The sequence below is a fragment of the Saccopteryx leptura genome, chromosome 1 (genome assembly GCF_036850995.1).
Source record: "Saccopteryx leptura isolate mSacLep1 chromosome 1, mSacLep1_pri_phased_curated, whole genome shotgun sequence".
Lineage (NCBI taxonomy): Eukaryota > Metazoa > Chordata > Mammalia > Chiroptera > Emballonuridae > Saccopteryx > Saccopteryx leptura.
The window spans coordinates 302,616,978-302,638,233 of NC_089503.1; the positions used below are offsets into that span (position 1 = coordinate 302,616,978).

At 42.8% G+C, this 21,256-nt stretch overlaps 1 protein-coding gene across 4 annotated transcripts in view; it reads right to left on the reverse strand.

Annotated features, from left to right (window-relative positions):
* The window catches only part of ANO2 (anoctamin 2), a 345,301-nt gene that overhangs the window by 18,840 nt on the left and 305,205 nt on the right, over nucleotides 1-21,256 (reverse strand). For all 4 annotated transcript variants that reach the window (XM_066357508.1, XM_066357518.1, XM_066357527.1 and 1 more), the window contains one exon: nucleotides 20,181-20,326. In XM_066357508.1, coding sequence (XP_066213605.1) covers nucleotides 20,181-20,326 — 146 coding nt within the window. The remainder of the gene's footprint in view (nucleotides 1-20,180; nucleotides 20,327-21,256) is intronic.

Genomic DNA, 21,256 nt, shown 5'->3' on the forward strand with positions numbered 1-21,256 from the left:
GGACTGATCTGCTCACATGTCTTTATGTCCCGTTAGAAAGGCAGGGGCTTCATCCGTTCCAGAGGCTCAGTACATGCTCGCAAACACCATTCCCAGCCCCAGGGAAGTCACAGTCTATAGGACTTCCCTACAGACTGAGGACAAGTTATTTAACTTCTCCATGTCTCAAGCATTTCTATTGTAAATTGATGATAATCATAAGACTCACCTAATAGGGTTGTCATAATAGACATGTTATTGCATATACAGAGTGCTTAGAACAATGTGTGCCACTTAATAATTGTTCAATAATGTCACCTGTTATGTGTAGTTTTAATCTTGCTGGGATAAATATCAACACATGCAGATGTCTGCAGTGTATACAGCATACTTATATGCTAAACAAACACACATTTAAGGTGGAAGTACCAAAAAAGAGTCAGGAGTCCTCACTATCACTGGCAGCGAGCCCTTGGCAGTCCTGTTTCAATGGGCTTCAGTGTCCTCATTGATAAGCTGGAGAGAATGGTTTAAATTCCCTTCAGGTCTGATTTGCTATGATCCATGATTCTCGTTCACTTGCACAAGCTTCAAGATTCTAGAATATTTAAACAAGGAATGAAAAACTAGGATCCAAAACTAAAAGGATATAAGAAATGATGACATCGGATCATTTACAATAACATGGATGGACCTTGGTAACATTATACTGAGTAAAATAAGTAAATCAGAAAAAACTAAGAACTATATGAACCCATACATAGATGGGACATAAAAATGAGACTCAGAGACATGGACAAGAATGTGATGGTAACGGGAGGGGGGGGGGGTTGAGGAAGGAGAGGGAGGGGGTAGGGGGAGGGGAGGGGCACAAAGAAAACCAGATAGTAGGTGACGGAAGACAATTTGACTTTGGGTGAGGGGTATACAGCACAATCAAATGTCAAACTAATCTGGAGAAGTTTTCTCAGAACATATGTACCCTGATTTATCAATGTCACTGCATTAAAATTAATAAAAATAAGATAAAAAAACTAAAAGGATAAAATAAAATAGAAAGTTCAAGAGGGAGAGACTAATCACAGTAGAAATTCCTAGAAAGGGAACACGTGGGGAACTTTTGCACAAATGCTTTTGACATGGCAGTTTGCTTTGGCCCATGGTGAGTGTTATTGCTCTGCTACAACCCCATCACTACCATCGTCTTGGAAGCCCAACAGATGCTCAGCAGGCCCTGGGAGACTGAGAGGTGCCAGCTGGTGGCAGGGTGCCCCAGAAGGCCCAGGTTTGTCAGGGTTGGCCACGAATAGTGACGTGGCTAGCTGGAAGGCCAAAGGGGAATGAAATGGGAGGGTTGGGGAGGAGAAATCTTTAAAATTAAGCTCTGGGAGCCAGTTCAAAATGCAGGGTTGCCTGACCTATGGTGGCGCAGTGGATAAAGCATCGACCTGGAAATGCTGAGGTCGCCGGTTCGAAACCCTGGGCTTGCCTGGTCAAAGCACATATGGGAGTTGATGCTTCCAGCTCCTCCCCCCTATCTCTCTCTCCTCTCTGTCTCTCTCTGTCTCGCTCTGTCTCCTCTCTAAAATGAATAAATAAAAATAATAATAATAAAATAAAATTAAAAAAATAAAAATAAAAATGCAGGGTCTATAGTATCTTTTAAATGAGGCTTTTCTGAGGAATTCACATTAGAGTCAGTGGTGGGGGTGAGGGCACAGGGGTGGAGGGGGATGGAATTAACAAGAAAAGCAAAACAGATGTTAGACTGGTTTTCTAAAAGCTGTGAAATGCATGTCTATGTTTATATATGACCATATCTTTATTTACAGAGTTCTAAGTTGACTTTCTTGATTCTGTGGAGCTAGCGCTCTAGTGTAAATGTTCTTTCTATAAGTGACTTCCTCCAGCCAAACTGTGCTAACTCTTCCAAGCCCCAGCATGGGCTTGGTGAGGTGACTGATTGGGGTGGGGAAGGGGCAGGTTACTTCTAAGTGACTGTAAATATATACAGCACACCCTCAACACACTCATGCAAATGATTCTAGGAAATCCAATGTCCTTCGAGGATTATAGGAAGAACGGGACTCTCCACTCCTCTCTCCTTTCTTTCACACAAAATCCAAGGGCTTGCCCTGACGGTTGGTGTTTGTACTTTCACAAACGTTCCAGACACAGGCTCTCTTTTGTCCCTCTTCTGTTGACACACGCAACTTTCAGTGACAGTTCAAGGCAAATAGTGTCCATAAATCTTCCCAACCCCACAACACGATGTCTCTTCCCTTCCCCAGTTGTGTAAGTATATGTGTTCAGTACTGGATGACCTCAAGGGAGGGGGCTCAGCAAAGGCCAGAGGTGCTGGGCCTGGAGTGACAGGACACCCCTGTCCCACCGTCTGTGGCCACTCGTGGTCTCCGGGGCCAAGAGAAGCCACTCTCCAAAGATGTCCCTTTGCTGTAGGTGTTGCCTCCTGGGACTGTCTACAAATCAACCCAAAGAGGCAGAAAGAAATAAGTTTTGTTATATCTTAGGGAGTAAAAAAACAAACAAACAGTGAAAACAAAACATAACATTCTAGCACATAAATGCCAAATCCAACACTCGCTCTTTGTAGTCAGAGCTCTCAGTGCTGTATCAGATGGGCGTCCTTCTGGGTTCACTTCAGAGGACACGGTGATACCGACCTTCACCAACACCAGCATTTGCTTCACAGAACAGCCAACCTCCATTAGGATAAGAATAACTCCAGAAATCCTCAGTGCACCACATAATAGAAGCCAGCTTGGTCTGACCAATAGCAGATTAAACCCGGCCATGTCAATTAGGGAGGAATCCACAGTTGATTTTCAACTAAATCTTTACAAAGCCTGCTGCGAAGTGCCCCAGAAATGCTGAGCCGGAAGCACAAGGCCTGGAAATACCCCGGGCGAAGACCTGCTGGTCTCCCCTCACTCCCAGCTGCCAGGAACCTTTTCAAACTACCACCAGCCCCGCACTGCTAGATTCTGGAGACGATCGAAACTGGCCCTGATTACCTGGGCTTAGGTTAAAATAACAAGGAGGACTGGATTAAACTAAACTAAGCAAGGACATTCCAGGACCATCTACTTCAAGAAACAAAAATAATATATTAGATAGAACAGAGTAGACTGGCCAGGATTGGTAGAGAAGCTCTTGATGGAACATGACTCTGATTTTTTAAGTCATTTATTTCAAATCCTTCAGTGAAAAAAATCTATCTTCCCATCACATACACACACACAAACACACACACACACACACACATACACACACACACACACACTCATGCATTCACATGAGAAAGTCCAGATCCTTGGCCTAGCATTCCAGACTCCTTGTGATGTTTCTTCAGACGTATTTCCTTCCCAACTATACTCTGGTCTCAGGGATAATATTTAGCAGCTATGCAAGGAGATCAACTCTGCCTGTTTTCCAACCATTTTAAAATCAGTGGTACTTCCCCAAACTCATCACATTTTCCACACTTCTGAGCCTTTGTACATACTACTACTGTCTGTCACTTTCCTTTTGTTCTTGTCTGCTGGATGAATTACTGTTTATCTTTCAGGTTCAACTTAAACCTAACCTCTCTAAAAAGACTTTCCTGCACCCTAGTTCCTACCACCTCACCCAGTGGGCACATGGGCATCTCTTCCCCTCACTCCCACAATGCCTTGTACATGTCACTCTATTTATCTGTCTACTTGGTTTGCTCCCTAGATGGTCAGCCCCTTCGACCATGAACATATTTGATTCTTTTCTGAATCCTCACCATTTAGTGTGGCCACTATCCCATTAGCAGATGCCCATAGGTTACCTGTTTCATAAATACAAACATATTTTCATCAGCTGTAAACACAAAACAAATACAAAAAGAGGCAGACAACTAAACTGTGAATGGAAAGCGCCGCACTCGGTGATGCTGAGGTAGGACGGAGACGTGAGGGCGGACACCACGCAGCAGTTCTCAGGGCTGTAATTTGCACAAGAGACTTTGAAGAAAGTTGGGAGTAAAAATAGTCAACAGAGTCTAATTCTAATGAAAATAGCTATAGCTTTCTTTTTTTTTTTTTTTAACTTTCTATAGTTTAGTAAAAGCAACACAGCTAGCTTAAAGAGACTGAACACTGGAGACTGAAAAATCAATTCTCCTTTTCATGAGCCACTAGTAAGTAATACAAGGGCCACACTGGTGTGAGCCTATCTTCTAACCCAAGAGGCAGATACTCAAAAGATTCAGCTAGAATCAACCCATTAACATAAACACATGTAAAAACACAACCAGGGGAGGTCATCAATCACTGTTTGCTTCTCAGCCCACATTTTAATGCTGTGCCCAGTGCCAAAAAAGAATTACAAGTGTTGGTTGACTAAGATAATGAGAAGAAAGGCATGAACTGGTTCCTTAGCATGGTCCTCTGTTGCTTAGGAGGACAGTAGAACTCTTGAAAGCAATGTAAGAGGGTGCTCAATGTCCATCATTCATCATTCATTCATTCACTCATTCAGATACTCATTTATCCAACAAGCATTTATCGAGCACATTCTATATATTGGACACTGCGCTCATTGCTAGGGAACAAAAATGACTAAATTACTGTGTCATCCTTCCAAGAGCTCAGAGTACGCAGTGGGGAAGATGGACACGTAAACAAACCCTGCCAGTGTCATGGAGTTAGAACTCCAGCGCCAGCACTGGCAGAGTGCCCTGGAGCACTGGGGCAGGAGTAACTTACTCTCACCAGCGGGGCCATGAGGCTTCACAGATTCATGACCACTGGGGTTGACTTGAAGAACAAGTAAAAGAGGCATCTGAAGGTTTGCTATATGGTTGGTTGGTTGGTTGTTAAGATCTTTGTTGCAAATCCACTGATCCAAATTCACAAACTACTTAGGAAATCAAGACAATAAAGTGGACCCTTACAATCTGCATGGAGTCACCTGGGATTTATACAATAGATCGGACTCAATTCAGAAACCCTGGAAGTCATAGCAGAAAGGAACATGCTTGAAATTAACAGCTTAAGCATTCAGAGTTTACTGTATACAAATTAGTGAAACATTGGGACAGACCAGCAAGGCACATTTTTTCATTTCTTTGTGATTAATGGAGACTTAGTCTCCGCTTCTTCCTCACCCCCACATATATGGTAAAATATTAGCTTCTTTAGATGGGAGAGGGCCCATGACTTCTTGAGAGTTCTGCTAGAAGAAGTCAATGTCTAGTTATAACAGTGGAACTCAGGGTGATGGTGTGATACAGACCAGTCCATGAGAAGCCCTCTTCTCTGCCTTGGGAACAAGGCTCGGTCATGGGATCCTTCAGAGATAAATCCTGCTGATGGCCACAGAAAAGGGCAGGAGAACATGGTTCTCAGCCACAGGGGGTTTAAAGGCCTGGACTATGGTCTTTTAGAAAAATCTGCCCATTGTTCCCCTTCCATGTCCTTTAAGCAAAATGTCAAACCCTCAGAAATCATGGAGCTTTATCCATCATGCACAGGCAGCATGCTTTCTGGCTTATAAAATAATCTTCAGTGTCAAGTAACATCACTTCCACTTTGCAAGTGAGAAGTCTGAGTCTCAGAGAAGTCAAATAGTTTTCCCAGGGCCACACACCTACCAGCTGATGACACTGGGAAACAAACAGTGTTTGTGATGCCAACCAAATTCAATGTCCTCTCACTGCAGAAAAATGTCAACATTCAGCTCTAATGCAGCGCTGTCCTGACCCCTCCCTCGGTCTCCTCACACAGGTTTCCTTTGTTGGATCTTCTCCAATCTGATTTCTAATCTTCTTGTACAGATATATTCATTCTCCAAAGCGTCTTTATTCATATACACATGTCTTCTATCTCTGCTATTTTCTGTGTTATTGTTCCTGTCTGGTCTGCGTTTATGCCACCTCAAAAATCTTACATCAGTGGACCCAGTGGTGGGATTCAACTGGTTCACACCAGTTCGGCAGAACCATACCTAATGTTTTGTTGAGTTCAGTGAACTGGTTGTTAAAATGGCACTTATAATCAGGGTTCTCTCTAAGATGGGCACCTGCCTGATGTGAAAATCACAAATTTACATTCCTTACTTTTTTTTTTCAGAGACAGAGAGAGAGTCAGAGACAGGGATAGATAGGGACAGATAGACAGGAACGGAGAGAGATGAGAAGCATCAATCATTAGTTTTTCGTTGCGACACCTTAGTTATTCATTGATTGCTTTCTCATATGTGCCTTGACTATGGGGATACAGCAGACCGAGTAACCACTTGCTCAAGCCAGAGACCTTGGGTCCAAGCTGGTGAGCTTTGCTCAAACCAGATAAGCCTGCGCTCAAGCTGGTGACCTCGGGGTCTCAAACTTGGGTCCTCCGCATCCCAGTCCGATGCTCTATCCACTGCACCACCACCTGGTCAGGGTCCTTACTCTTTTTTAACATTCATCTGTGAAACAGCATATTATAAGCACCCACAGTAAGGTTCATTTCATCCACAGGTGAAAAATATAGCAAATGAGGATGCCAATCAAGAAACAATACGGAAATATCTTAAATAACAGTTTTATTGTTTTGGCAAGTATTATTTAGTGTTTTTTTCAGTAATATTTTAAAACTTTTTTATAACATAATCTAGTTTTATGTGCCTCTTTTATTGTTCTTAATTAACCCTTTGAGTAGTATGAACGTTCATGTACATCCTTGTGCATCCTGACCATCCAGAAAACAAAAATTTTTATTTTAAAGATGTGTAAGGCAACATTAAAAAAGGCAAATGTATGTTCTTCTTCTTTCCATAAATTAGTTATCAAACAAACATGATTTTAAGTTAATAAAACTGTTACTGGAACTAATTTTATTTTTTGAAAATAAAACTCACTCCGTGGGGTCAGCAAGCATGAAAAAAACTCACTATTCAAAGGGATAGGTATTAAATACATAAAATAATAAACTACCTTTTGGTATATCTTTTTTTTATACTTAAAATAGTCATTAGGGCAGAGAATCACTTATTAAATTATTTAAATCCCACCACTGAGTGGGCCTAACTCAGCTTCTTAAAACTAGGGACGATTGAGTTGGTGATATTTACTGATACATTTCTGAATTCCAGAGAATAAATAGCCTGGCAAATTTCCAGTAAATGTTCATTGAGTGAACCAATTAATTACCCATCTTGCTCACTCTTTTTTACTTTATCCATCTGCTAACTGGGAATGTGAGGGCCAGTTTCATTCATCTCTCTTCCCATCCACCCTTCCATCTAGTCATTTGGGCTATGGTCATGCAGTCAGGAAGGTGGAAGGTCAATGAAACCAGTCATGATTGAAAGAAGTTGCCAAACAACAAATTATTACCGAGGACCCTTGTTTGCTTTATTCCTTTGACCTTACATCTTCCCAAAAGGCTATGAAAAAATCAACCAAAAGGACACACAATTAGATTTAGGGAATTTTAGGGGAAAGGAAAAATATACAGAGAAAGGAGGGAAAAACAAATATACAAACTCTAAGAACCCATAATAGGGCTATACTTGATCAACAAAGTTCACTCTGAGCTTCCTGGTTCTTGAGACAAGAAAAGAAATGGGGAAATGATGGCATTTTCATTGTTAACTTAAAAGACTACCATTCATTCATTCATTCATTCATTCATTCATCCATCAAGCACTGATTGGGCATCTCCTGTGTCTCAGGAGCTTTCTGTGATGCACTGAGGGGTGTTCTATCAGATATGTTCTTTTTTAATTTTTCTTAAGTGAGAACCAGGGAGGCAGAAAGACAGACTACCACATGCACCCAGACTGGGATCCACCTGGCAAGCCCCCTACTGGGCAATGCTCTGCCCATCTGGGGCTGTTCCTCTGTTGCTCTGCAACCAAGCTATTTTAGCGCCTGAGGTGAGGCCATGGAGCCATTCTCAGTGCCTGAGGCCAACTTGCTCCAATTGAGCTTTAACTGCAGGAGGTGGAGAGAGAGAGAGAGAAAGAGAGAGAGAGAGAGAAAGAGAGAGAGAGAGAGGGAGAGAGAGAGAGAGAGAGAGAGAGAGAGAGAGAGAGGAAGAGTAAGAGGGGTGGAGAAGCAGATGGTTGCTTCTCCTGTTTGCCCTGACCGGGAATTGAACCTGGGACATCCACACACCAGCTCGACGCTCTACCACTGAGCCAACCAGCCAGGGCCCAAATATATTCTTTCCTTATCTTTTAGGTATTTAGGAGAAGAAAAACTTCTGTCACAGGTAATAAAAAGCAATGTATGCTTCAGAAGCAAAAGGAGAGAAATGACCTGTGACTCATGCTACTTCCCAGAAATACTGGAATTCAACCTTGGATGCTGCCTGAACCGCATTTGGGTGTCTTTGTAGAAGATGGCAGATGACTGATTATCCAGTCAGATGACTCACATTGTATAAACAGGATGGCCCAGGGAAAGGAATTACCTGGTTCTTTGAGCTATTGCCTTGTAGCACAAACACTTGGAGTTCTCTGACAGCACATGCAGGCTTCAGTGCTGATGGTTGGGCAGATATTCTAGAATATATTATCACTTCCACAAAGGCACCCTCAGGACTAGTTTTATCTAGCCAGCCTCTGTTGAGAACTTGGAAATTACCCAATGTAATCCCTATTACCCTTGACCAATGAATATCAGAGTTGGAAGGAATCTTGGGTATCACCTAAATCATCACTCTACCTGAAGCCTCAGTCCCTTTTATTCTTTCTTTAATAAGCAGCCACTTTTACCTGGTCATTTCCAGGGTGGGGTACCCAGTGATGTCTGGAGTCAGCTCTTTCCATTGCTCTTTATTCGCTGTCTCAGTTGTACGTCACTGAGACTTTTGGGAGGATTTGTTATAAAGCATTATCATAGCAGTAGTTGACTATTACATGGGGTATTTTGCCAGAACTACATAGACAATAAGTCCACTATTTTGTGTTGCTGTAAGAAAATTGACCTTATTTAGGAGGATAGAATTCCCTAATTAAAAACATTTCAAAATAAGGAATCTTGGCCACTGGAGGCAGGAAGGGGGATAGACTGTCCCAGCTAAATCAATACCGTCAAGGTCTATGGAAAGTTCTGATAAACGTTAATGTCTAGCCTGACCAGTGGTGGTACAGTGGATAGAGCATTGACCCCGGAGGCTGAGGTCCCAGGTTCAAAACCCTGAGGTCACCAGCTTGAGCGTAGACTTGTCAGCTTGAGCATGATGGTGCTGGCATAAGCATGGGATCACTGACATGACCCCAAAGTCACTGGTTTGAGCAAGAGGTTACTGGCTTGGCTTGGATGCCATTTCCCCACCCCCCAGGTCAAGGCAGGTATGAGAAGCAATCAATGATCAGCTAAAGTGATGCAACTATGAGTTGATGCTTCTTATTGCTCCTCTCCCTGTCTCTCTCCCTTCTTCTCCCTTTCTTTCTCTCTCTCTCTCTCAAAAAAAAACAAAAACAAAAACAAAAACAAAAACCAAACAAACATACAGAAAAACCAGTTGATGTCTATAAAGTCCAACTGTCCCTTCATCTTCAAGGGCTTCTCTAAAGGATGACTTTTTCATTCTGTCTTTGTCTTTCTTCATCACATTTATTGAGCACCTGCTCTATGCCTGGCCCTGTCGTTAAGTGCTGTGAATAAATAAGACAGCGCTTGCCCTCAATAAGCTCCCATCACAATTTAGTGAATAACACGAGCCTGGGCCGCTGGTGTTCTGGTGGGAAACTGACAACTGCACCCCTGATTTACCTAGTAAAATGGTAATAAAACTTTATCAGGAGATTCTTTCAGAACTGGTCACTGAACTCTTCCTCTAGGATGAAATTCAGGCTTATGTTTTTATGCCAAATTCTACTCTGTAGAAGTAGGACTGCTGCAAGTGTCCAGACAGCTTCGCTCGCAGCCCTTAACGAGACTGAGGCCCCAAGGAAAGCTTCGCAGTGGGCTGTGAGGGCCTGCAGCAAAGCAGCTCTGAAGCCTCATTTTGGGGTTGGGGACAGTGATGATTAATGTCAAGGCTTGCTCCTGGGCCAGCTTTCTTTTCTCCCCTCAGAGATGGGGGGTTGGAGGGACTACCCTTGAAGTCCTTCATAGTAAGCTCTTCAGGAAAAGGGTTTGATATTGGAGATTCCCTCGAAAGCTTGCTGCTCCCCCCACAGGTTTTCCTGGCTTAATCCCTCACTCTCAGGTTTCTCTCTGTCTGGAGCCAGCCCCTCCCCACCAGGAATCCTGCCCCGAGGTAGCTCCCTACCCCCAGTGCCCCTCCTTGGGCTGACCCCCCAGCCTTACCCTCACTCCCACTGCCCCTTCCTCTCAGGGCCCCTCCCCCACGCCTGCTCACCCGGCCCTGGTTCCAGCACAATTTACAAAAATGTAAATATAATACATCTCTCCCTGCTGCCTCCCTCAACTGATGACCCGCCTCGCTGCCTGCCACTTCACCGTTATCACAGGCAGGCTCAGAGTGGGCTCGGCACACTTCCTGTCTGCATGGGTGGTCCTGGGGATCACGGGGAAGGAAGCTGACAGCTGAGCACCCGGCCAGGGATCACCATGGCAGCCGCACCAGAGGGAGTGGCCCGCTTGGGTTTCACTGCTCTTGTTTTCTGTTCAAAGCCCAAGAGAAGGGCCCTTCTGGGAATGGGGAGGTCTAGCTCATTGAGGAGGGAGAAAACCTCACTCCACCCCATCCCTTCATTGAAGCCCAAGTTCCCACAGGTCATGAGTGGTCTGGAAAGGGGCTGTAGAGCACGTCCAGCTGGTAAGTGTACACTAAGTTGCTAGCGCTGGAAGAGACCCTGGAGGTCGCCTGGCCAGCAGTTTGAGACTCTTTATCCTTGTCAAGACACTCGATGAAAAATGATTACACACACCCCTCACTTCTACTGGTGTAGCCAGGTTTTGAAACCTCCCTTGTGATAAAGACATGAATTTACCAGGAATTACAACTGCCCTTTTGCTGTTCCACTGGCTGCCTGACCCCACCCTTAATTACCTGCCTGACCCCACCCTTAATTACCGGACAATCGCCCCTGGGACAGAGGGGTTCCAGGAAGCTGGTCAACACCCCAAGGAGGAGTACTCAGAAAGCCTAACATACCAGCACACCCTTTCTCAAAGCTATCCCCAACCCTATAAAATTTTGCCTCAGTCTGTTTTTGGTGCCCTTCTTTCGGAGAAGTGCCCGGCAGGTCTTTCTCCTCTAATAAAGCCTGCACAGCTGGAGTTTGAGTGCCCTCTCATTCTTACACCTTGCTCTCTCGCTCAAAAGTAACCTAGGAATGTGCGAAAGTGAGGGGGGCAATGAATGTTTTACTTTATATTTTATAAACATATTATTAGTAGTAGCACATTAGTTGTGACTCATTACACAATTGATTATGACCACAGAACAGTGGGTTGCATGTCTGCAAGAAAAAACTCATCATCCGACATAATTCCCTACACATTTGACTCTTGAATCACACAGTTTGAACTGCACAGATTTTCTTTTTTAAAAGAACTTAATGGTACCAGTCAATGCAGTACAGTACTGTAAGTGTATTTTCTCCTCATAATGATTTTCTTAATATCATTTGCTTTTCTCTAGCTTACTTTATTGTAAAGATACAGTACACAATACATAGCATGCACAACATATGTTAATCTACTATTTGTGTTATCACAAGGCTTTTCGTCCACAGTAGGTTAATAGCAAAATTTTGGGGGAGTCAAAATTATTGGCAGAATTTTGACTGTGTGTGGGATTGGTGTCTCTAACCCCTGTGTTGCTCAGGGTCAGCTGTAATGTCAAGGAGGAAGGTGGGGCCCAGAGATGATTTGACATGCCCGAGGTCACATTGCTAGATAAAGGCAGAGCTAGGTAAGCACCCAAGTCTTGTCTGACACCCTGGGAAGATGGGAAGGAGAGATGTTGCTCTCACTCTGCCCTACAGTGAGTATCTGAGGTTAAAGAGACTTTCACTTTGAAGACAGGGTGCAGAGAAATCAGAAGCAGTGGTGTGATTACTATCACCAAGTTTTACCTATCCATGGGGATAGCAGAAACAATGGCCTCCAACTAAGTTTTGATATGCATGGACTTCAGCCTTCTCTCCCACCAAGCTGTTTCCCAGAGCTGCTACCTATGAGCAGCAGGGATGGGTTCACATTACGCCTTCTCTTATTTCCCTGGCTTCCTCACTGGAAAGGAGTTCATAATGGGCTTGGCGTGGGGGAGGGGAGAAGGCAGAAGCGGAGGGGCAGGGGGAGGGGAGAAGGCAGAAGCGGAGGGGTGGGGGGAGGGGGGAGATGTGAGAGGAGAAGGAGGCAGAGAAAGAGAAACAAGGATAACCACCATTCTTGATAATCCGCTCCCTGGATTAGCAGCCCATTAAATGAGACGGATGTCAGCATTACTAGAAGTGAGATTGCTTCAGCCTGGATGAAGGAAAGGGGATGCTAGATAAATGATAGCCTGGTCGGTTTAGTCATTCAGTCGCTCCTTTACTAGTTCACCCAGGATGATCCAGGGCCCACGCTGTGGTGGGACCTATCAATAGGAGGAGCCTGCCCTCCGGAAATTAACGACCAATGAGCATCACTGATTTAGGAGGCAGCTTGTCTAACACACTGTGGGGAAGGGTGCTGAAATACTGAGGACAGGAGAAGGGTTAGGTTAGGGATAGGAAGGCGCTTTGGGGAGGAAGTGACACAGAGCTGGTTTAGGTCATGTGAATGGGAAGCCACAAGGAATTCCAAGGCACAAGGAATACATGAGGTCAGGCATGAAAAGAGTGAAAAGTAGGTTGTGAGTGAGAAATGGTCTGAGGGGTTCATTGTGGCTGTACCTCGAATTGTGAAAGGGCTGAGGGTTAAATAAATAAATTGATAGGATGTCCCACAAAGGCCTTGTTAGGGATACAGGACTCTGGAAGTTTCTGAACAATGAAAAAGACCACCACTACTCCTCAGAAAGAATCAACAGGGTAGCAGTGAGATGGTGGCTGCAGTGGTGGTGTTGAGGGTATAGCAGAAGAAGCAGCAAGTGCAGGAGGCTGAGAGGCTACATGCAGGAGCAGCTTCCAGAGATATTCCAGGGGCAGGCCCTCCCGCAGGGTGGGGCTGTGTAGAGAGGAAGGAACGGTGATGAGGAGGTTTCTCAGCTAGGAGCCTGGAGGACGGATGGGGGGCAACAAATGTGGTAGAGAACTCAGAAAATAGTTATAGGAACTAAGCCCAGTCAGGAGGGCTGAAAATGTTTTCCCTGAGATGGATTCTCTTCCTGGCCTTGTGTAAAGTACCAGAATAAGCCTGAGAGGGTGGCTGGGAGGTGAGCCTCTTGTCTCCAGTCCTGAGTTTGCGCTGCCTAAGTAGGAAGTTTCTGAAACCCAAGGATGTTCCATGAGCGGGCCATTATGAGCTAAACGAACCCAAGAGTGGATGGTTCTCTGACACACCTCTGCTCTATCAAATGAAAGCTGCAAAAACCTAACTGCTCTGAAGCAAGCAGTTGGCTATATTTTTTCTGACAGCGAGGCTCTTTCTTGGAACTGTTGGCCCATGTTTCTCTGCCACTAGATCCTTAGGGCCTGCAGGGCCCAGGCCCATTTGTTGTCTCGGTGTCCCCAGTGCCTGGCACAGGCCCTGACACACCATTACCCTCAAGGATGGCTTGCAGGGGACACGACAGAGGGAAAGACTTGAAATTGGAGTTGAGTTTAAATCCGAGTGTGAGCAAGAGCATTCCACTCTGTCCACTTCCACTAATGACTTGATCCCCGAAGGCAAAGGAGAAAATTAAAACCAGAAGTGACTTTGCTTTTGAGGGAAACCCTGATAATAAACAGAGTTTACTTTGGTCTCAGGAGATGAAAGTTGCTGCATATTAAAAATGTGTACAAATATGTCCACAAATATCAAAGAATACAGCACAGTGGGGTCTCTATCTCCCTGCTGCTGAAAGAAGGGGCATTAAGAAGCCATTCATTCAAGAACTCTTTTATTGAGCTCTTACTATGTTCCGGGAACTGTGCTGAGTGTTGTGGCTAGAGAGGAATAAGGCTCAGTCTTGCCCCCAAAGCACTCACATTTTCTCCTATATCAAAGCAAGTATAGAGAAAGCAATCAATGAACAACTAAGGTGCTGCAACAAAGAATTGATGCTTCTCATCTCTCTCTCTTCCTGTCTGTCCCTCTCTCTGACTTTCTGTCTCTGTCAAAAAAAAAAAAAAAAAAAAAAAAGGCAAGTATAACAGAAGGAGGAACTGAAAGTGGGAGGGCCAGAAATGCTTCCATGAGATATATCTGAGCCTGCTTTGCTCAGCCAGACAGGAAAACTCAGACCAGGAGACAGGAGAAAACTGGATGTGGATATGCGGCACCAAGGAGGGCTTGTAAAGCAGGAACGGCTCATGGATGCCCTGACGTGCTAAACAGAGGGTTTTGGATTTTATCTTAAAGGAAGTCAGTAACATTGAAGGATTCTAAATGGCAAAGACAATATGCTCTGTATTGCATTTTATGAAAATTAGGTTTAAAAGTGAGAAGGAGAAGGGGAAGAGGGAGAGAGAAAGGAAGCTGGGAGACAAGCTAGGAGACATTTGCCATAGATCGAAGAGTGGCAAGGGCTTCCATGGGAATCCAAAATTCTTGGTAGAGGCAAAGTTTGTGAGGTCAGAAGCCATAAGTAAAAAAGACTCAGGATCACACTGAGCAGGTATGATTATACTGCTGAAGATGATGCAAAGTCAGAGAGGAGTCATGGGGAAGGCCACAGGGTCTATGTAAGTCATAGATGCTCCTCCTGAGCCCAGGATTTCAAGCTCATGATTTCATGAGGAAACTGGAATGCAGTGGCAAGGGTGTTGATGTCATGGTCACTGAGGTGGACCTGCCCCATGCATCTCCTCCAGCTGGGTGATTCCTACAGGTCTCAGTGTACATACCCAGAGAGCAGGGGAGACCTACAGCTCTTTGCTCTTCAGAATAACTATCTGGCTTTCATTTCAAATAATGAATAAGTAAATGTGCGATCATCACCTCCCCCCCTTTCTATAACAGTTTGACAGGATGAAAACCCAGGATTGAGAAAATGAGGCTTCTTCTGACTGTGTGAATAGCAGAAGACGTTAATCTCATTGCCTACATTAATAGTCCAAGGCCTCAGAGCTTGGGCGGCTTTCAAGAAGCTGGAAGTTGGGTTTTTATCATTTACTGTTGATAATTCATAAAACTGTTATTTGCTATTAGAAGGAGGAGGAGGAGGAAGAGGAATACTCTAAAGAGGCTAATTGAATTCCTGATGATGTCGGGAAGACAATAATGATTATCTTTTGGATGACTAGAAGAACAAAGTTTGCATGTTTTAGATAAACAGATGACAAAAAGAGAGGCATTTGAGATGTCAGATTTGTCAAGAAGAGCCTGCCCAAAGGGCTTGGGGTTCTCTGGAAGGACAGAAATCTCAAAATGTTTGTATCTCAGGCTTCTGAGGGAGTCAGATGTGCTTTAGAGACTGGTACCCTCACTCTTTAAACATTATTGCCCAACCTCACACTGACAGGATGGAAGAGTTCCCAGGGCCACTACATTCAGGGGCTCCAAACAGTGTTCTTTTTATTTCAGGATTAAAAAGAAAGAACTGATAATAACAATGGCAGCTAATAGTCATTGAGAGCCAATGTGCATTAAGCACTGTTTTTTAAACTACTTTATGTACATCGCTCATTTCTCAGAACCATCCTAATTAGGCAGATGTTATTATCATCAAACCAGCTTTTGAGATGAGGAAACTGGGCCTGGCTGACTTTGGACAGCAAGCTCACAGTCATGTAACTGGCTACAGCACACTTAGGATTCAAAGCCTGGTGGCTTCACTCCAGAACCCACCTCTAACCACAACTTGACCACCTGTACTGTTAGATGAAGTCATCACTTAGTAGTTTATTTTGCAGTCTTTGATTGCACAGGGAGTAAATACTTCCTTAAAGGGTGGAGAGGGTTAATTCAAAGATTAAAAGAATGAAAGGAATCTAACTCAGAACCATTGTCCTTGTACTTATATAAAATATGAAATAAAACAGGTGTATCTCTAAAATAATCGACAGCAAAATGGCCTCCAGAGTGCTATGAGTGACTTTCTATGAAACCCAGGTTGGAAAAACCATGTGTGGTCTAGGCTTCTTTCTCCAGAAAAGACTGAACCAATATCAATTAGATTCTTGACTGAATTAATATCAACTTGAATTGTTAAAGAGACTGTTCTGGTCTCCAAACTTGCTCCTCTAGGTGTTTAATAAGTGTTTGATGAATGAATAAATGACTGAGGTTACCTGTGTTTTCTCATTTCTTACTATCTTCCTTCTAGACTTGCTGCCCATTCCCTCAAGGAAAACAGATTCATATATAGTCACAGCATTGGCCAAGGTTTTATAACTGTTTCTTATGTCCTAATGTGAAATGCAAACTTGTTTGGTCTTCAGGGTTCTCTGTTAATCCTAGGTCTTTACCTGAACCCTTTCTACCAAAACCTAACATTTGCATTTGCCAGCCCTTTTCCTTAAAATGCTCTACCTTACTCTTATTATTCATGTGTAAATTCTCAGTACCAGAAGAGAACTTAGGGATCAGGTCCAACCTTCTACCCCGAGCTGGAAAACTCTTCAGAATATCCTTGACCCATCATCAACAAAGGCTTGCTTTGAAAACGACCCTTCATTTGCCACTTAACATTATAAGAAACTTACTTCTGTTAAGAAACCTTCTCATTCATTCACTGATCTTTGATTTTGTTTATCAGACATATTATCTGCCAGGAAATGTACAATTCTCTGGAGGATATGAAGATGAATAAGCCTTAGTCCCTCCTTACTGATTTTTGGAATCTAATAGACTGGGTGTACTGAAGAACAGATATATGAGCAGTATTAACATGATTCTATAAGATGTTCCATCAGTGTGTGTATCAAATACAACACTGGGACAGAAAAGCAAATAATTAAAGGTTCCTCTCAAGAAGAACAGGATTTTATCTAGAATGACTTCACAGAGGAAGCACAGTGAAGAGCTTACAGATGAGTCTGAAATATTCAGGCCAACAAGGTAGAATAAGGTAGGCATAGGGCCTGGGAATCTCAAGCTTGCCTGCCCACTAATAATTAATTCTTCCATATTACATGATTGCTGGATACTGAATAATGTGTACTCACTGGAAGGATATTTTGTATATTGCCTGAGGGTAGGTGAACTAATCTATTCAGAGAGGAATTTAATAAACTAAATCAAGAACCATATAATGGCCATCTGTCAGATTTAGTAATCACATCTGTGGGAGTCTATTTGAGGAAATAATACTATTTCCAATGTGCAAAAGATTGTATATGTGAAGAAAGTATATATTAGATCACTAAAATGAGGGAGAATTGGAAAATGAGCCTACAACACACTTCATTAAAAGACAAGTAAATAAACTATGGTACATTTATGAGAGGAATTATTTATTATTTATGGAGCTATTCACTTTGAATTTAATGTGATAACTTGGGAATAGTTATTCATAGTATGCTAAATGAAAAAAGAGAAACATATGTGTGAGTATGAGCACAACTTTATTTTTAAAGCCATATATTTAAAATCTCATATATATATATATATATATATATGAGATATATAAAGTTGTGCTCATACTCACACATATATATATGTGTGTGTGTGTGTATATATATATATAAAAGGATCTAAGAAACAGCACCAAAATGTTAATAAATGTTGTACTTGAATGAGGGAAGTTTTGGGGAAATGATTCGTTGTTTTTTTTCTATTTTTAAAATTTTTTTCTTAAATGAGAAGTAGGGAAACAGATAGACTCCTGCATGCACCCGAACTGGGATTCACCTGGAAGCCCCCTACCAGGTGATGCTCTGCCCTTCTGGAGCTGTAGCTCCATTGCTCAGCAACAGGACTATTTTAGTGCCTAAGGCAAGGCCATGGAACCATCCTCAGCACTTGGGGCCAACTTGCTCCAACCAAGCCACGGCTGCAGAAGAAGAAGAGAGAGATAGAGAGAGAGAGAGAGGGAGAGGGGGAGGGGTGGAGAAGCAGACAGTCACTTCTTCTGTATGACTGACTGGGAATTGAACCTCAGACATCCACATGCTGGGTCAATGATCTACCACTGAGTCAACTGGCCAGGGCCATTTTTTTCTACATATTTTCAAACCTTCTGCTGTATGATTGTTTTATTCCCTTATAACCTGTAAGTAGGGAGTGTGTGTGTTTGTGTGTTCAATCAATAGAATGAATTTCACTTTCTATAATCTTGCTGTGCAGTTCTTCCAGAAATCACCAAGTCTTCTAGTTTGTTTTTTTCCTCTTCTCATTAATTGTTAGTACCTGAGTTTGAACACAGAGTGGTTGTCTATTCAGTGACACAATGGCTGGCAAAATGGAGCATATTCTCCCACATTCTGCCTTCCTAGGGCCTCAGGTCCATTAAGAGAAACAACACTTGACACTTAACATAGTTTCTCTATGGTCTAGACACTCTTCTAAGAACTTCACAGATATTAATTCATTAACTACAACAATCCCCTTAGGTAGACATTATTATTATTATTTACAACTAAAGTAATTTGAGACACAAAGGTGAACCACTTACCCAAAGCTGCCCAGCTAGCTGGAGATAAAGCCAAAATTTGAACCCAAGGCATATGGCTTGAGGGCCTATACTCTTAATCACTCAAAGGAAGCTTTCAAATGGACAGTCATGGAAAACCTACACAAATAATCGGCTGGTGGGGGCAGAGGACTGGAATCGGAGAATGGAGGTTGAGTGACAGAGCTCAAGGATGTCTCATGTAAACCCTTTCCCAATGGAAGCCTCAATCTCTGGCAGAAATTTCTTTCTGAGAGGATGGCAGGCATATAATAGCATCTGAAACATAGTACGAGTAATCATCTCTGTGTAAATATCTGGTTAGAGAGGGATCAGAGGTAACACTTAGCTAAAAGTGAGAAGCATAAAGGAGAAATGTGTTTATATAAACTGAATCTTGCTATTTTCTTCGTCTATTGTTCCTGAAGCAGACACAATGATTATTTCTTCTCTGGTGAGTTTATTTAGAATACAGAGTTCAGGCTTTGCCTGGAATTTTAGATTTCCAGAACAGAACTTTTGAGGTCATCTAACATAGACCCTGTATTTCTCTCTACTCTTAACATACATACACACATTTTTACAAATAGAAGATAAATATAAATTAGATATAACAAGTAAAGTACCCAGTGCCCTGAAAGAGGCATTGGTATCCCCCCATTAAAAGTGATTAATCAAAGAAGGCAGGAGTCATTATGGAAATACAATGATACTAAAGCATTGAGTGATTCTTTTGTTGGATCTGATTGATGTTTCTCCAACACTCTAGAGTGAGTAAATGTTTAGATGATATGTCTGACCTCTTGGTCCTATGTTTTTAATTCATTAGTCCTAAGTCTTGGAAAGAGGCTTCTCAAATATACACCTCAATAAAAAGATTAGGATTATTCACAAGTAGCTAAGAGTTTGAAGGCAGCTTGTCTAAGATGAGACATTTCTCATAATTGAAAACTCATGGTTTCTCAACCACATGTGAGACAACTGTGTTCTATCAGCTTGTCCTACACGCACTCCTGTTTTAGAGTCTTATCCAAGAATAACCAGAGGCTCAGTAACTAGAAATCTACTTCTCACCTCCTACATAAAACATCTCCAAATTTTTAAGAGAAATGTTGGCATTTTATCCAGCCCTACCTGATCAGAGTAGGGGATTCTTCTACACTCTCCATGTCAAAGATATATATATATACACATACACTCTTGTCCCAAGAGTATATATGCATAGATTAGTTTTCCTTACTGGAAACTCTATTCTTAAATTTCAGACTTCACTATTTCTCTTTCAGCTTTATCAATGATATAAAACGAGGAGAGGAAGCCCAAGGAGAAGAGGGCATCATCCTAGTATCATCTTTGTGATGAGAGTTGCTCCCAGTTCTCATTCCAGGGTTTTTTCTGCTCCATACCCCTCAACTTTTATGTGGTGACATTGTGGAACCAGGAAGCCCAGGAAGGTGCAGTGGCTGTCCTATTCATTTCCCTAACCCCTTCCTCACCCTTCCCCCAAACCCCTTGTCTGAACTTGCACCCAGTGGAAGGAACGACTACAGGTCTTACTCATTTCCATGTACTCTGGTGTTAGCCCAGTGTATGGTTCCAAGCTGTAGTCTAGGTCCCACTGCTCTGGATGCTTTGAATGGGCAGAGTCAGTTTCTTCAGGTTCTGTCTCATCTTTCAGCTTCCGAAACAGTTTCTTCAGCTTCCTGGAACAGAAACAGACCAGTCACCAAAAGCCTCTGGAGGACAGGGTTAGCTCTGCAGACAGAAAGGGGGAACAAACGAAATGTTGACACTGAAGTCATCCCTGATCCAAGGACAGATAGAGGGATACTACGGAGACTGGTTTTCTCTTAAACAGAACCCAAGGAAGTCCTTTATCAAGATAATGAAAAACCCCATACAAAGGATTAGGAAAGAAATGGAATTCTTCTTGCTTTTTAATAAGCAGCAAGAGAATTGGCCCTTCCTGCCAAATACTGAGACAGTTCTATCATCTAACAGGTGATCTGTTTGCTCTCTTCATAGGGGGAGAGGGTGTCTAGAAAATAGTAAAAAGATGCTCTCTTCCAAACTCAAAAATTTTCAGGTTTTAATAACATAAACAGCATATTCTTTCCATTAAAGCCAAGCTAAACATTCTCTGCCACTGCTATTAGTTGAACTCAATCCTCTCTCCCCTTCAATTCATATGTCAAAGTTCTAACCCCTAATGTGACTGTGCTTAGAGATAGGGCTTTTAGAGATTAAGGTTAAATGAGGTCATAAAAGTAGGGCCCTAATCCATAGGACTGGTAGCTTCTTGACACAAAGAAGAGACAGTGCTCTCCTGGCTCTGCCAGGTGTGGACACAGGGAGGAGACGGTCATCCGCAAGCCAGGAAGAAAGCCCTCACTAGAAACTAAAATCTGCCAGTACTTAATCTTAAACGTTCCAGCCTCCAGAACTCCGAGAAAATAAATTTCTGTTTTTTAAGCCACACAGTCTGTGGTATTTTGTTATGGCAGCCCAAGCAGACTAAGTCAATCAAATGCAGGACTTTATTGGTCTAGAAGGATAACAGGACAATTAATGGCCCAGCCTCTCAAGGTTGGTACAAGGATTAAGTAAAAGAATGTTTACACAAGTTTTAGCAT